The sequence below is a fragment of the Molossus molossus genome, unplaced genomic scaffold (genome assembly GCF_014108415.1).
Source record: "Molossus molossus isolate mMolMol1 unplaced genomic scaffold, mMolMol1.p scaffold_m16_p_8, whole genome shotgun sequence".
Lineage (NCBI taxonomy): Eukaryota > Metazoa > Chordata > Mammalia > Chiroptera > Molossidae > Molossus > Molossus molossus.
Window position 1 is genome coordinate 45,383,819 of NW_023425402.1, and position 17,900 is coordinate 45,401,718.

Below are 17,900 nucleotides of genomic sequence, written 5' to 3' on the forward strand. Positions count from 1 at the left end.
CATTCTTGTGACTGACTGCCTTAGTTCAGTGTGCTGAAGTCCCATGCCAGGTAAGATTATCAAATTTAAGAAATACATTTCTACAACTGTATCACGAACTTCCACAACTACTATTTCAACTAAAAGACAGCATGTTTACTTTAATCTTGTTCTAGGTTCTCTCTTTTCTTCTAGAACACATTTGCTGACTTATGTGCAAACCTTAATTTAAATATATCAATAAGCATCTTAAGTACTATTTATGTAAGAATTGCTAAGAACAAGCCATTTCTGCCCTGGCCAGTTTGGCTCAGCGGTTAGAGCGTCCGCCTGCGGTCCGGAGAGACCCGGGTTTGGTTTCCGCTAAGGGCACGTACCTCGGTTGCAGTTTGTCCCCGGCTCTGGTTGGTCGTGCGGGTGGCAGCCACTCGATGTGTCCCTTTCACGTCGATGTTTCTCTCTCTCTCTCTCTCTTCCTCTCTCTCCCTCCCACTCTGTCTGTAAAAAAAAAAAAAAAAGAACAAGACATTTCTAAACAATCTTCTACCCTAAAGTTCTGTTTTTGTTGCAGTTATTTTTTTTTTTTTTTTTTCCCCAAATCTTTATTGTTGGATGTAAAATGTATTACAGATGTTCCACATTTTTCCCCCATTGACCCCCTCCTCCCCACTCCCGCCCCCCTCCCACCTTTTCCCACATTATTGTCTGTGTCCATTGGTTATGCATTTAAGTTCTTTGGTTTATTTCTTCCCACCCTCCCAACCCCTTTCCCTTTGAGGTTTGTCAGTCTAGCAATGAATTTGTGCTTCTTAATCCCTTCACCTTTTTCACCCATTCCCCCAATCCCCTTCCCAACTGGCAACCAACAAAATGTTCTCTGTATCTATGAGAATGTTTCTGTTCTTCCTGTTCATTTTGTTTGTAGATTCCATTGTTGATAGATATGCATTCATTGCCATTTTGTTTGTTCATACATTTTATCTTTTTCTTCAAAAAGACCCTTCATCATTTCATATAATAACGGTTTGGTGGTGATGAACTCCTTTAACTTTTTCTTGTCTGGGAAAGTTTTTGTATGTCCATCGATTCTAAATGACAGCTTTGCAGGATAGAGCAATTTTGGTTGTAGGTTCTTGGTTTTCATCACTCTAAATATTTCTTGCCACTCCCTTCTGGCCTGCAAAGTTTCTTTTGAGAAATCAGCTGACAGCCTAATGGGTACTCCCTTGTAGGTAACTAGCTGCCTTTCTCTTGCTGCTTTTAATATTCTCTCTTTGTCTTGAACCTTTTGCATTTTGATGATGATGTGTCTTGGTGTGTGCCTCTTGGGGTTCATCTTGTTTGGGACTCTCTGTGCTTCCTGGACTTGTATGTCTGTTTCCTTCACCAAGTTAGGAAAGTTTTCTGCCATTATTGTTTCAAACAGGTTTTCGATTTCTTGTTCTCTCTCTTCTCCTTCGGGCACCCCCAAGATGCGAATGTTGGCACGCTTGAAGTTATCCCAGAGGCTCCTTACTCTATCCTCATTTTTTTGGATTCTTTTTTCTTTTTGCTCTTCTGATTGGGGATTTTTTGCTTCCTTATATTCCAAATCGATGGTTTGCTCCTTGGATCTACATACTCTATTATTGAAGCTGTGTAAATTATTCTTTATTTCAGTTAATGCCTCCTTTAATTCTAACTGTGTATCCATGATTTCTAACTGGTACTTTTTTATGCTCTTGATGCCCTCCCTAAGTTCACTGAGGTTCTCACTAAGTTCATTGAGCATCCTTATAAGCAGTATTTTGAACTCAGTATCTGTTAGGTTGCTTATCTCCCTTTCGCTTAGTTCTTTTATTGGGGTTTTGTTCTGTTCTTTCATTTGGGACCTGTTTCTTTGTATCCTCATTTTGGCTGCCTCCCTGTGTTTGTTTCTGTGTATTACTTAATGAGAGGTATGGGGCTCGCTGAGACCCGGTGCTGCTTGTTTGAAAGAATTTAGGAAAAACCTGAAGCAGGATCCAAGACCGGCCAATCCTATGGTTAAGCAAGTGGCACCAGCTTGAAAGTTGTGTGGGGCGGGGGCGGGGCGGGGCCTCAGGGAGTCAGCAGGGCGGGGCTACCAGTGTGAGCCAGGTTGCTGGAGTCCCAGATATGGCTTCTGTCTGCCGCCCCCGGGAAGGGCTCACCAAAGGAACAAAGGCCTCTGACAGCACGTTTGTCCCCGAGGAAGCCCCCTCTCCAGCCCTCGCTCCAGTGCCAAACAGCTCAGTTCTTCCCTGTATGTCTCTGGTGCCCCTCGAGCTGCCTCCCCTCCGAGCTTAGAGGGAGAGAGTCCGATAAGTCCGTGCGCGGGCCCTTTAAGGAGCTGCCTGGGGCTCCAGCCGCTTCAGCTTCCCTGAGCCTCAGTTTCCGCTGGTTTTTCCAGCCAGAAGTTATGGGGACTTCTCTTCCTGGCACTGGAACCCTGAACGGGGCACCTGGTGTGGGACGGGGACCCCTCAGTCCTCAGGAAGGACCTTCCCAGCCGCGGGATCCTCCTGATTTTTATCCACCACGCTTGGGTGTGGGACCAGCCCGTCTAGCTGCTGCGCGCTCCGCCTCCGCTGCGCCGCCGCCGCCCCCCCTCGCGCCGCCGCCCGTCCTACCGGTCTGGATGTAGCTGCTTTTTTTTTCCCCTTAGTTCCGTAGTTGTACGACTTCCATTCAGCTTGATTTCAGGCGGTTTTGAATGATGGTTGTTCTTTAGTTTAGTTGTAACTTTGATGTGGTTGTGGGAGGACGCGATACCGCGTTTACCTACGCCACCATCTTGACCGGAAGTCCTGTTGCAGTTATTTTTAAACAGAGACCAGATTCTTTCATCAAAGAGGTAAAAAATGGCTGGTAAGCCAAGGTGGACATGGAGGTTTTACAATGACTAAGTCAGTTACCCCACTGGGAAAAGGGCACAGTGAGTGTACAAGTAGATATTAGAATTGGGTCCAAAAAAGCCCAGGAAAGCAAATCAAGGAGGAGGCCCAAATAAGAACTCAATGTGAAGAATAATTAAAACATGAAATATTTGCAAAGGATCCTAGCACGTGAATTAAATGTGGAAAAGAGTGGGGTGGGGGTCAGTCCCCAAAGGGTTACGGTGGCTTGAAGCCATTCATGGGTGTATGGTGATAGGGAAATAAACTAACGTGGGCTTGAGGGTAGACAACTCAGACTGGGGTTTGCAACCAGCAGGGAAAAAAGAGTAGATGCTGAAATTAGGTTTAGAAGCAGTAGCCAGGTTTAGGCTTCATTAGGTAGATTTAAAAAAAAAAAGATTGGATTAGTAACTCCTACTTGGGAGCTTACAGGAAGGAGAGTTGATGGTATAAATCTGAAGAGTCCAAAAGTAGTGCTTAGTAAATAAATCACTTCTACCATTATTTTTGCTTCATAGGCAGTTTAGATGCTACTCTGCAAATCCCGACACAAGAAACACATGTGGCAGGTGCAATCAAGGGTTTTCAAGGCAGACATGTTTTTGGATCCTAAGTCTACTACATCTCAGCTGGGCCTCACTGGGTGAGTAACCTTGGTTTCTATAAAGGATGGGAACCAGAGCACCTCCCGACAGAGCTGTGATGAGCATTTAGTGATATATGTATTTAAAAACTTAGCACAGCTGATGCTTAATAAAAGCTCAACCATTAGTTATTATTAGATTGTTAAAACCACAATAATCATCCTTAAAGACTTTAAAGAGGAGAGGGTTTATATCAAGCTTACAAAAGAGAAGACTACATAGATGCACAGACACAAAATTATTACTCGCAAGGAAAAGAAAATAGGACTGACAGTCTACAGTGTTTATATAAACCTCATTCCAATCCAGAGATACATTTATTCAGAAAATTCAACTATATCTCACCCATGCCCTTGACTGGCATTACAACCAGTATGCAGATGACTCACAGATTTACAAATACAGCCCAAATCTTTCATCGGAACTCCAAGTCTATGTATTAACTTTCTATTTGTTACATATTTTTTAGAGATAGAGGAAGAAAAAGAGAGATAATATTGATCGGCTGCCTCTACTGGGGATGGAGCCTGAAACCCAGGCACGTGCTCTGACTGGGAAATCAAACCGGGACCTCTCAGTCCATAAAATGATGCTTAATTCACTGAGCCACACTTTTTTGAATGACTCAGACGTACCTCTAACTCAACATGTATAAAACTGAACCTCATGATCTTCTCTTAAAACTTGATCTTCTTAAATATTACTTATCCCAGTAAACAGTGGTCCACTTCCAAAATGCAATCAATCACCAAACACTGCAATATTACGAAGTATCTCTCAAATATATCTCAGCTGCCATCATCCACTATAATAATTTCTCCTGGGCTTCTGCAATAGCTTCCTATCTGATCTACCATATCCAATGGTTCTCTAGATGGCTGCCAGAGTAATCTTTCTGAAGTATAAATTAAACCATCTCATCTTTCCCTCTAAATAAAACATTTAATAATAGATCCTTACTGTTCCTTAGGATAAACACAAAGGAAAAAACTCTTTAAATTGTCCTTTAGGATCCTGAGTTGGTCTGGCTCCATCTTACCTATCCCCACTCTCTCCAGGACCACCCTGGCCTTCTCCCCATCCCTTTCACTGGCTGTGCTCTCTCCCACCACAGTTCCTTTTGTATTGCTCTTCCTCTTGCCTGGAGACTCTTCACACAGTTAACTCATTCTCATCCTCCAGACACCAGTCAAACATCAGTTCTTCCCGGAAGCCTGTCCTGGCCTGGGTGCTCTCTCCCTATGGCTTGCTCTCACAGCACCATGTCGGTCTTTGTTGTAGCACTGATCAGGTTGCAAGGTTATGTTTTTTTGCCCTTCCCACTAGACCCTAAGGTCTGTGATGCAAGACATCAGATCTCTTTTGCTCAACGGTGTGTTTCCAGCACCTAGCACAGTATTGTGCATTTAACAAGTATTTGTTGAATGAATAAAGGAATACCTTCAATATCTGAAGTTGAAAACTTTCCTGTTTTATGTACAAATTTGATGGATTCTTGAAATTTACTATCTCTTGTCTAGTACTACTGAAAACACCTTCTTCCTATTACATTACAATTACCTTACAGCCTGGTAAGGAGGAATCCCTAGCTCTAGCTTCTCTCCAATTTATCCCACCTATGTAAAGCTGACAGCTTGCTGGGCAACATTTTATGGGCAATCAGGACGGTAAGGGAAAAAGGAATCAAGTATAAAAAGAGATTATGCAACGAAAGGGATGCTTGAAAGCATTCCCTTTGAGGAAGTTTAACTTGGAAAAGAGAAAATCTCGGAGTGTCATATTATTTGAATATTTGAAGAGCTCTCACTTTCAAGAAGCAGCAGATTAATTTTGGTAGCTCTGGATGAGAGTTTCTGGGAGGCAGATTTCAGCTCAGTTAAAGGAAGACCATTCTAACAATTAGCACTATCTCATGTGGTTGATTTTCTCAGTAGTAACTTTGCTGTGAGCCAGTGAATTCAAGCACAGTCTTGTGAAATGCTAAGCACAGAGAACAGTGGTTCTCAAACTTATTTTTAATCAGCTGTGGAACCCTTTCTCCAAACAAAAGCTTTTGAGGAGAACCTAATATGTTAAACAGATAAAGGGCAGCATTTCTACAAGTAGAAGATTGCCCCCCACCCATGCTCCAACCCCTTTGAGCCATATGCCACACTAGGTCAGCCGCCGCCTACGGAGCTCCCTAGAAGCACTATCTGAAAACATGCACGCTTTCCCTGCTCAGACCGGTCCGGCTTCTACTGGGTGTGGTGGAGTGAAGAAGAGTATGTCCGACCCCTTTTCTATTTCTTTCAGTTCAGCTAAAGAATATTGTTTTCCATGAAAATCTGTTCCTCAGCATATATGTAGAGTTTGCTCTTTTGAAAGAATTTTTTTTTTTTTTTTTTGTACATTTACCATGTTGCCTTAACTCTACTGTAAGTTCTTTAAGGCAGAACTCTTAGTTCTTCTGCTTTGGGATCACATACAATACCAAGTATAGTAGGAGGTAATGAAAAAGAGGAAAGAAAAACCCAAGCCCTTGTGATGTAAAAGGTTAAGACTACTAATTTAGGTCTGATTCCTACAAATACCTACACATGGTCAGAAAACTGAAGAAACAATTTAATGTATGCATTCTCCTTCCTTCTTTCACCAATTCCTGTCTCCTCCCTGCTTTTGCCCTCACAGGTCATGACTGTACTTGTCACATTCTTTCCTCAGAAGGAAACCTGATGCCCCCTCCCCCCAAGTCATCCCAAGAAATTGTTTTTCACAGAAAATCTGTTTTGACTGAATCTACAGGAAAAAGCTCACTTTTATTATACGTTATGGCTTCATTTCCTGCATATTCTTTAATGATTACAAATGAATTCATGGATAATATAGGAATTCCAAATAAAATGTGTTTGAAATGATGATTGGCCTCCAGATGAATGTGCCTTGGTGATAATGTGATATTAGCTGACAAATATGTGAAAAGTGTTTTCCAACGAAGCCAGAGGTATCTGATTATATTCCTGTATTTTTAGATTAATTTCCTTTCAATAAATTCCTGTTCTAAAAAGCTACAGAGATAGACTGCTGAAAAAAAAATCACATTTGTATCCTTAAATTCTGATCTATCAGATCAGACATGAACATACTAGAAATGAGAAGTTTCTGCTACTGATGTTACATATTAAGATGTATAAATATTCACTGAGTATAGTGTATGTAAGCAGTATATTCTGGGGAGTAATCAAAATGCTGACATTCTAAACTCTAGGGAAATTGCTCTTGAGGAAGAATATACATTTATAGTGACATTTCCAGATATCCTAAAATTTTATAGTGAGGGACTGGACTATATGATATAATAAAAAAGCACTGAATTTGGAATCATGACAACCTGGCTCTAATTCTGACTCTATCACCAACTAACAAACTAACTTTACCTACTTTTCTTATTGCTCCTTCAGTTCCTCACTTATAAAATATAAGATCTGGACATTGATATCTGAAATTTAAATCTATTGTATTCTGCAAAATCAATGTCCCCACCTAGAATGCACTGACAATGTCTTCCCGTAACTCCTATGTGAGGAAGTAGAAGACATTTAATTGAGATGATTTCATAAAGTATACTTTAGGGGCTAGTGGCACCTATTCACTCATTCTAGCAACATATTTACACACTATCCAAACAAATTAGGGTGAAGTATTTTAGCAGATTATGCAATTATCAAAAAACAAGTATTGGATATTCTGCTGGACATAAAAGTAGCATAAATTAACATTTTGTTTGTTTTATGTTTTTAATCAATCAAAAGAACAAATTGCTCTAAGTCTCCTCAAAACCACCAAATTTTGCCCTGCCTGTGTGGCTCAGTGGATTGAACATCATCCCATGGACTGAGAGGTCCCTGTTGGATTCCTAGTCAGGGCACATGCCTGGGTTCAGGCTCAATCTTCAGTGGGGGGGAGGGGGGGGGCAGGAGGAAGCTGATCAATGTTTCTCTCTCACATGGATGGTTCTCTCTCTTTCTCTCTAAAAAACAAATCAATAAAAACATAAGAAAAAAAAATTAAAACCACCTAATTTTATTTCCAAGTTCTGTCAGGCAATGATGGTCTCTGCCACATCAGATACAGAGCATCAAAATTAAGCAGAGTGTGGTGATGATTTCCTGGATACAACATAAAAAACACAGCCATCAAAGTAGAAATAGCCAAGTGGAACTACATCAAACTTAAAAGCTTTTGTGTGCCAAAAGACAATCAACAATGAAAAGGAAGCCTAAGGAATGAACAATAAATATTTGCAGGTCATATGTCTAATAAAGGATTAATATCAGAATATATAAAGAACTACAATTCAACAGCAAAACAATCAAATAAACAATTTAAAAATGGGCAAAGGACTTGAATAGACATTTCTCCAAAGAAGATATACAAATGGCCAGCAAGTATATGAAAAGATGCTCAATATCACTTATCATCAGAGAAACACAAATCAAAGCCACAATGAGATACCATCACACACCTATTAAAATGAATACTATAAAAAGAAAAAAGAAAAGAAAAGAAAGAGAGAGCCCTGGCCGGTATGGCTCAGCGGTTAAAGTATTGGCCCACAGGCCAGAGAGTCCCGGGTTTGGTTCCCGCTAGGGGCACATACCTGGGCTGCAGTTTGTCCCTGGCCCTAGTTGGGGTCATGTGGATGGCAATCAGTTGATGTGTTTTTCTTGCATTAATCTCTCTCTCTCTCTCTCTTTCTCTCTCTCCTCCACCCCTTCTCTCCCTCCTGCTCTGTCTGAAGATAAATGCAAAAAAAAGAAAGAAAATAACAATTGTTGTTGAGGATGTGAAAAAATTAGAACACTTGTGCACTATTGGTGGGATTATAAAATGCTGCAATCACATAAAAAACAATATGATGTTTCCTCAAATACTTTAAAATAGAACTACTATATAACCCAGCAATCTCATTTCTGGGTATATATCCAAAAGAATTGAAAGCAGGGTCTCAAAAACATATTTGTACAACCAAGTTCGGAGCAGTGCTATTCATAATACCCAAGAGGTAGAAGCAACCCAAATATTCCCTGAGAAATTAATGGATAAACAAAAAGTGGCATAAATATAAAGTATTCATCTTTAAAAAGAAAAGCAATCTTGTTACATACTACAACGTGGATGAATATTAAGGACATTATGCTCAGCAAAATAAGCCAGTCACGAAGAGACAAATACTATATGACTTCACTTACATGAAGTATCTCCAAAATTGATATGTTAAATATAAGTAGAGGTAGAACTCTAACCCCTAATGTGACTGCATTTGAATATAGGATCTTTAAAGAAGTACTTAAGTTGAATAAGGTCATAAGAATGAAACCCTAACCTTATGACTGCTTATCTTCTTATCAGAAGAGAGACATAAGAGATCACTGTCACTTTCCTTTTCTCTCCATGAGCAAGTGAGGCCATGTGAGGTCACAGCAAGAGGGTGGCCATCTCTAAGTCAGGAAGAGAGGCCTTATTAGAAACCAATCCTGACACAACCTTAATGTCGGACTTCTAGCTCCCAGAAGTCCAAGAAAATAAATTTCTGTTAATGTTTAAGCTATCTAGTCTGTGGTATTTTGTTATGGCAGCCCTAGCACACTAATATAGTCTAAAAACAAAAAACAGAATGGTGGTTAGGAGGGAACGGGGAAGTGGGGAGAGAAGAGGTGTGTTTAATGGGAAGAGTATTTCAGATTTGCCAGATGACAAAGTTCTGGAGATCTCTTTTACAACAATGTGAATATACTTAATATTTTGAACTGTAGACTTAAAAATGGTTAAGATGGCAAATTTTATGTTATGCAGCTTTTACCACGATAAATAGAATTTCAAACTTCCCACTGAAATAAAGAAATAAAAAATAGAACTTCACAAATAAAAACAACCACTAATACTATTTTCACACATGAAATGTATATGGATGTGGTTTATATTTGTTTTTATTTCATAATGATGATGATTGTCTTAAGGCAAAAATAACACTTCTGTTTTAAATGTAATAATTACCTATATATAGCCAACAGAAAGAAACCTAGTTAGTTTATAAGATGCAATCTCTAAATTCTACTAAAACTAGGGGTGAATATAACATATCATCAACATTTCCTCCCTCAATATATTTTGCAAGAAAATGCTATTAATAGCAGAGCTTAGAATAGATCTTCTAGGTTCAAATTCTCTGGATTCTTAAATTGAATATCTTTTGAAAAGAGTGAGAACAAACAGCAGTACTAAGATTTGTGTAACTTACGCAATGAAGGAGACTCAATTTAACTTTGAAAAAAAAAATACTTATTTACACTTAATGATTACATTCCCTAAGTTCTTTTCTCTTTAAAGTATGAGAACAAACGACTTTATACCTATAAAATTCTTCATCATTTAACAAAAATAAATCTATTCTTTGTTTCCCTAACAGAAAAAGAGAAAAGTGTAAAAAGTGTAAAAATGTAAATAAACATTTACATTTGTAAACAAAGTTAACAAGTAAGATTATAGAGACTTTGGCTCATGCCACAGTAAAATTTCTCTTCTTTGCTGGCCTAAATACAGTTCCAAGAAAATTGTGGACTCTGACACCCAGAGGGACAAAATAGACACAGCTGGATTTTAGGAGATAATCTAGGTCAGGGTTTCTCCACTTCGGCATTATTGGCATTTTGGGTTGGATAACTCTTTGTGGTGGGAGCTCTCCAATGCATGTTTAAGAGCTTCCCTGGCTTTACCTACTAGATGCCTGTAGCCCCCTCCCCCAAGTTGTGACAACCAAAAATGTCTCCAGACATTGTCAATGTCCTCTGAAGGGAAAACTACTCCAAGACTAGAGAATGAGGACACAGGTGAATTGATGAATTAGCAGAATTAAACTGCAGAAGTTAACTTTTTTTTTTATCCTCACTCGAGGACATTTTTCCATTTTTTTGTTCAGGTAGAATGGGAGGGAGAGAAAGGAAGAGAGAGAGAGAGAGAGAGAGAGAGAGAGAGAGAGAGAGAGAGAGAGAAACATTGATGTGAAAGGGACACATCAAGTGGCTGCCACCCGCACGACCAACCAGGGCTGGGGACAAACTGCAACCGAGGTACACGCCCTTAGCGGGAACCAAACCCAGGTCTCTCTGGACCACAGGCCGACGCTCTAACCGCTGAGCCAAACCGGCCAGGGCTACAGAAGTTAACTTTAAGTCCAGAGCTCAAAAGTTAATATTTAGTATCTGAACTCTGATATGTAATCTAAAGAATTTGAGTTGTAGGATAAATGTGGGCGATGGGAGGAAAGATTAAAAAAAATAGACTTCAAAATGTTAAGAGGCATGTGTGTCTATTGCTAGAAAGAAAGAACATTCTAAAAATATTACCTGCCACTTTTCTGTGTGTGATCAAGGAAATAAAACCATAGTTATATTTGCTATTTTCCTCTTTTAGGCTGCCATCTGGCAATCCATACTTCCACTAGAAAAACTTCTTGCCGATTGGACTAAAATACTTAATGCACCAACCAATGTGCCAAAAATATACCAGGGAGTCTACGGCTTGCTCAGTCATACCCAAAAAGAAAGAAACTAACGTCCTTAGAAAACAAAAGTAAGTAACTCACAGGATGCTTACACTACTTGGCAAAATTCCCTTCCTACCTTTGGGGGTGTGGGGGGCACCGAGTCAAACAGTAGCTGGAGGAAAAGCACAACAAAAGTAATTATATAAAACAGACAAATTAAAGTCATCAAATCATTTATTGGATATCAACTCATCCTCAAAACATATGAAGTTAAAAAAAAAAAGTGCACTAATCAAATATAACAGAACACAACCTATACAACCTATAATAGTCATTATATTTCCAACATCACAGGGGTTTGTTAGGAATGAATGAAATAACGGGACAGGTGCACTGATCCTTGTGACACTCTTCAAGAAAGGCAGTGCAAGCCCTGGCTGATTTGGCTCAGCAGTTAGAGTGTCAGCCTGTGGACCAGAGAGGCCCAGGTTTGGTTCCCACTAAGGGCACATACCTCGGTTGCAATTTGTCCCCAACCCCAGACTGGGGTCGTGTGGGTGGCAACCAGTCGATGTGTCTCTCTCACATCGATGTTTCTCTCTCTCTTCCTCCCTCTCTCCCTCCTGCTCTATCTGAAGATAAATGCAAAAAGTGTCCTCGGGTGAGAATTAAAATAAATTAAAAAAAAGAAAGGCAGTGTAAAGGTTCTTCATAATAATGAATGAAAGATCCACCACCATAACTAAATCTATTCACACTTCCTTTTTCTTAATACCCAAAAGTTGTCAAGAGACAAACTGGTACATCCGGACTAGCATATCCTCTAAGTTCTCTTTCACTAATCCATAAAGGCAGGCTATGGTAACAAGAACACACAGTCAGTGATAGATGAACAGTAATTATCAAATGCAAGGATAAGCAGAAGACGATGTACAGTTCATTTAACAAATGTTTTGTCAACTGTAAACCTAAATTGTATGTTTTGATCCTTCTACAAAAACTCACCAAGATGTAGGCATGAGCAAGACAGACAAACTCCTGGCTCTCATGGTAGAGGAATTCTAATGAAATCATCAAACATTTGGGAAAAGCAACTCCATGAAATACCAAACACAATGTCTCTTTTCAAAGAGAGGAGTTAACATCCAGGAAAAAGAGTTAATAGAGAAAACAAAAGACTTTAAGTATAATTATTATTCTCATTATATTGAGAAAATGTTGCTTCTATAAAACAAGAACAGATTATGACATAAAAGGAAAATGTGAGTAAACATTTATGTTTAGATACATCTAAACAAAATCTTAGAAAACCAAAGATAAAGAGAAAATGCTAAGGGTTTTCAGAGTCGTATTATAGGTATAAGAAATTTTGTGATATTCAAGGACTGACTACAGTCCAAGTTTTAAAAAAATACTAAAGAGCATACTTCTTCAAATCAAACAATGAAACAACAAATATTGAGTAAAAAAACTGCAGAAAGATAATACAATAAACTATTATTTGCAAATATTTTAAAACATCAACCCATAAATATTTTTATGGAAATAGACTTAAACAAAAAAATATAAAAACACATATGGTCATAATGCATAAGTGTAAGAGGTAAGCCAGTGGGGTAGGGCTCTGCCTGGGTACTTTTTCAAGAAGAAACCACCACCATCATCAGAACCACAAATAATCTCAACACAGGGGAGAGAGTGGGTGAGACAGGGAGCAAGATAAGACATGTAAAACCTACTTAAGAGTCTTCTCTTGTTCTGGTCAAGAGTATGGATACTAATTAAATCCAGATCTTGGAAGTAAAAGAAAAAAAAAAAAGTTAAGTATGTGTGTTAAAAATTTAAGGTTAGCCCTGGCCAGTTTGGCTCAGCGGTGAGAGTGTTGGCCCATGAACCAATGAGTCGCAGGTTTGATTCCGGTCAAGGACACGAACCTCGGTTGTGATTCATCCCCAGCCCTGGTTGGAGTCATGCGGGAGGCAGCCACTCAATGTGTCCCTTTCACATAGATGTTTCTCCGCCCCCCGCCCGTCACCACCCTATCTGAACAAAAGTGGAAAAATGTCCTCGGGTGAGGATAAAAAAGATTAAGGTTAACCACTAAAAATAATTTTGAAATAGATAATATTTATTTCCAAATCATCAGAGGAAAGAAATGACACAGAGAAGGCAACCAATACAAAAGACAGCAGACTAAGTTCACCTATAACAATAATCACAATAAATGTGAACTAAATTCACTATTAAAAGACAGACTGGCCCGACTGGTGTGGCTCAGTGAACTTAGTGTCATCCCATGGACTGAGAGGTTTTGGTTCAATTCCTGGTGGGGGCACATGCCCAGGTTTTGGACTCGATCCTTGGTTGGTGATATGCAGGGGGCAGCTGATCAATGTTTATCACACTGAAGTTTCTATCCCTCTCTCCCTCTCTCTCTAAAAAATCAATAAAATCAAATTAAAAAAAAAAAAGACAGACTATCACATTGGAGTTTGAAATATCCAGCTACATACAATATACAAGGTATATGGTAACAAGACATATACCTAAGATAAAGTAGCATGACAGGTACAATTAAAGAAATGAAAAAAGAGCCCTGGCCAGTTTGGCTCAGCGGTTAGAGCATCGGCCTGTGGTCCCGAGAGACCCGGGTTCGGTTCCCGCTAAGGGCATGTACCTCGGTTGCAGTTTGTCCCCGGCCCTGGTTGGTCGTGCGGGTGGCAGCCACTCGATGTGTCCCTTTCACGTCGATGTTTCTCTCTCTCTCTCTCTCCCTCTTACTCTATCTATAAAAAAAAAAAAAAGAAATGAAAAAAGATATAACAAATCAACAATTTAAATAAGAAAGTAAATTAGAATTAAAGAGTTTCATTGTCATGTCACAAGTCTTTTTTTTTTTTTAATGTAATTTTTATAATTGATTTTGGAGGGAGAAAGAGAGAGAGAGAAAAAAAAAACCATTAATCAGTTGCCTTCTGCACATGCCCTGACTGGGGATCAAACTCACAACCTGGGTATGTGCCCTGACCAGGAAGCCAAACCACCACCTTTTGGTGTCTGGGATGGTGCTCCAACCAACAAAGCCACACCGGCTAGGGCATCACAAATCTTAATGTATCTAATGACAGAGCTTCAAAATACAGGGCTGGACAAAAGTAGGTTTACAGTTTTAAGTACACGAGACAGTTTATTCTTCTATAACTGTTTATTAATTATTGTATTATTTTCTATACAAACAACTGTAAGCCTACTTTTGCCCACCCCACATATAATGCAAAAACTGATATCAAAACCAGAAGAGCCCAGCCAGTGTGGCTCAGTGGACTGAGAATCGTCCCATGGACTGACAGGTCCCAGTTCTATTCCCCGTCAGGGCACATGCCCAGATTTCGGGCTCGATCCCCAGTAGGGAGCATGTAGGAGGGAGCCTATTGATGTTTCTTTCACATGTGGATGTTTCCATCTCTCTCTAAACCAAAATAATAATAATAATAATAATAATAATCAATAAAACATATTTAAAAATTTTTTTTAAAAATGACTTTTCCACAATCACAGTGAGATTTAACATACCCTTCTGAAAAATCCACATTTCAAATAAATAGAAAAGATGAGTAAAAAAGGTGTTAAAACTTGACTATATAAATCTAAATATATAAAGGCACACACAGACATACATATATACCCACACTAGTCAATAAACAATATAACCAATGACAGCTTAAGTTTACTATGTATCAGCACACGTACACATGCATATACACACACACACAGCTCAACAGAGGCCCCAAAGCATCAAATACACATAAGCCATATTCTCTGGTCATGCCCCAGTAGAATACAAGAATAATCAGGTGAACTGTTTCATTTAGACTGTCATCAGATGGGCAAAAATGTAGTTTGAGTGAGGGTGTAGGGAAACGGGCATTTATGGAAACTTGAGGAGGGAATATAAATTCGTAATGCCTCTCTGCAAAACAAATTGATATTATCTATCAAAAATTTAAATGTCATACCCTTTGACTCAGCATTTCTATCTTTAGAAATCCTTATTACAAAAATAGTACACATAATCACAAAACCAATGTACAACACACACACACAATGTAATACTAACTACAGCTGCAAAAAAGTAACAACCCAAATATCTATCAAAAGAAAAATGGTTAAGTTATTTCCAGTACATCCATTTCATAAAATGCCAAGCACTGACATGGACAGAATCTCCAAGACACAGTGTGTTTTTTTTTTAAAGTGTAAAAAATATACATGTATCATTAAAATTATGTTAAAATACAAGATAATAGGAAAAGAGAGGAAGGATACACAAGATACTTTTTACTTCTGGAAAGAAAAATGAGAACTTCCATATTTTCATATTTGTCTCTACTGTTTGAATATTTTATGAGTTATACTGCTTGCATAATTCAAAGTCAAGTGATACTTTAAAAAAATTTCTTATTTACTTTCCAGAAAAAAACTGGGATCTTTCTGTTCTCAGTACAAATTTGATGGAACCCATTTTAGAGTACAGGACAAGCATGAACTTCCAATCTGTTCAAGTAAGAACATTTTCTGTTTCCTCTGATGGGAATGCCCTTCCCTCAGATATGGCTCACTCACTAACTTCTTTCAAGTTTTCCAATATCACCTTATTCTGAGGGCTGTCTCTGACTTTTCAATATAAAATGGCAACCCTCTTGCACCTATCCTACCACTCCCCCACTCCCAGACCACCTCCCCTAGCTTTCTGCTTCACTAGGTGTTACATTCACACCTGTCTTAGTGTCCTTATCTCTAAATGTGGGCAATAATAACAGCTACCCCACAGGAGTGCTGCTAGGCTAAATGAGCTGGGAGCACTTAGATGAGTGCTGGGCTCATGGTAACAATCACATTAATGTTTGATTTTTTTTTTGTCTGTTTTGTTTATGATCTGACTTCCCCCTACTTGAATGGCAACCTCAGGAGGCAGGGACTGTATTTTATTTACTATTGCATCCCAAATGCCTGGAACGCGCTTATCAGTAAATATTCATAGTTGTTGAGTCTGATTTAGTACTACAGCCATATGTACAGACAGCTGAGATTACAAGAAAAGACCAATTGTTTTCAGTAAAAGCAAGCTTTCTGCACATTAGCATGACTCATCTGTAATAATTCAATCTACTTTGAAAGCATAACATCTAGGAGTATGACTCCAACAAGCTTCACGTTGGGAAGTGGTACAGTAGCATTGAATTCATTGCTTTCTTAACAACAACATGCAACAGAAATGAAAACATAACGTGGAGTGAGAAGACAAAAGCACAACTTACTTTTCATTCCTGCTTTTGATGCATGGCTGGTAGAGGACTTTGACAGCATTCCCAGCAGAACTAGAATCCGCCTTCGATATGTCTTCCAACAAGGGAAACTTTTTGACACTTCTGGAACTTCCCAAAGATTCAATCACCAAACTGTCTGAGTTTAAAAGCCATAGCTAAAGATATGGAGAGAAAAGTCCAAGTATAAGGATATCACCACCCTATCCATATCTCATATCACCACTCAAAAAAACAAACACAAAACAAAACTATAAAAATATCAGAAAAATATGAGAATCATCTATATAATTTTCAAGGAAGGTAAATCAAAGTATAACCTTGAGCCCTGGCCTGTTTGGCTTGGTGGTTAGAGCGTTGGCCGGGAGACCAAAGTCGGGGGTTTGATTTTGGTCAAGGGCACGTACATTGGTTGCAGCTCGGTCCCCGGCCCTGGTCGGGGTCGTGCGGGAGGCAACCAATCTATGTGTGTCTCTCATATCGATGTTTCTCTCTCTCCCACTCTATGTGAAGGTAAATGGAAAAAATATCCTCAGGTGAGGATTCAAAAAAAAAAGAATAACCTTGGGGTGGGTGGAGGGTTAGCGTTAGGGTAGAACCAAAGAACTTATATGCATATTCACATAACCAGTGCAGTGAAGGCAGGGGTGGGTGTCAATGGGGGGAAAAAGGAGGGACATCTGTAATACTTTCAACAATAAAGATCAATTTAAAATAATAACAATAATGATGATGATGATAATAATAATAAAGAAAAAAGACAACCAGCTAGAAATAAGTATTTGATACATATAACTCAGTTATTATATGTAGCACTCCTAGAAATCCAGCCCAATAGAAATACAGGCAAAGAACATAAACAGAATTAACAGAAGAAATAAGTGATAGAGATATTAAAATGTTAATATAACTAGTAATAAGGAAATGCAAATTTCATACGCCACCCTTTTTCACTTATCAGATGGGCACATACAAGACTGATAACCCCCAGGTCAGAAGGGGGCTTTGGATGGGTACTCCCATACACTGCAGGTGGAAGAGTGTCTGGGGATTCGGATGCCTGTGATTGAATCAGGACCACTCTCAGGAGAAAGGGAGTCAGGTAAACAGGATAAGGCCGAGGAAGGAGCCAGGCAAGGATGTGAACTCAGCTGGAGCGTGGCTCAGCCTGATCCCACAGGGAACTCATACCTACAGTTTATCCCCCCAGCTTTTTGTACCTCAGGGTCCAATCACTGCAGTGGGATGACCAGGTCTGGGTGGGGGACAGCAGAGGACAGGAAACTCCCTGTTCAAGGCAGCACCTGTTAGGTTAACACAAGTCCCAGGAGAAGAGAGCAGCTGTGAGCCATTAGCAGCCCACACTCAGGAGCTCAGAAATAGATGGCCTGGCCAAGAAAAGGGGATCTGGGTGGGGCACCATGAATGTCCACTATAAGGGATAAATTAGTACAACTTTTGATAATTATCAGAGAATTCTAATACTCTATTAGACTAGAAATATTCGTTTCCAAAGCACTAAAATACATGT

The 17,900-nt window shown here is 39.3% G+C and overlaps 1 protein-coding gene across 2 annotated transcripts in view; it reads right to left on the reverse strand.

Annotated features, from left to right (window-relative positions):
- The window catches only part of UBE3D (ubiquitin protein ligase E3D), a 102,698-nt gene that overhangs the window by 40,928 nt on the left and 43,870 nt on the right, over positions 1-17,900 (reverse strand). For both annotated transcript variants that reach the window (XM_036249301.1, XM_036249302.1), the window contains exon 8: positions 16,364-16,527. In XM_036249301.1, the coding sequence (XP_036105194.1) occupies positions 16,364-16,527 (164 nt within the window). The remainder of the gene's footprint in view (positions 1-16,363; positions 16,528-17,900) is intronic.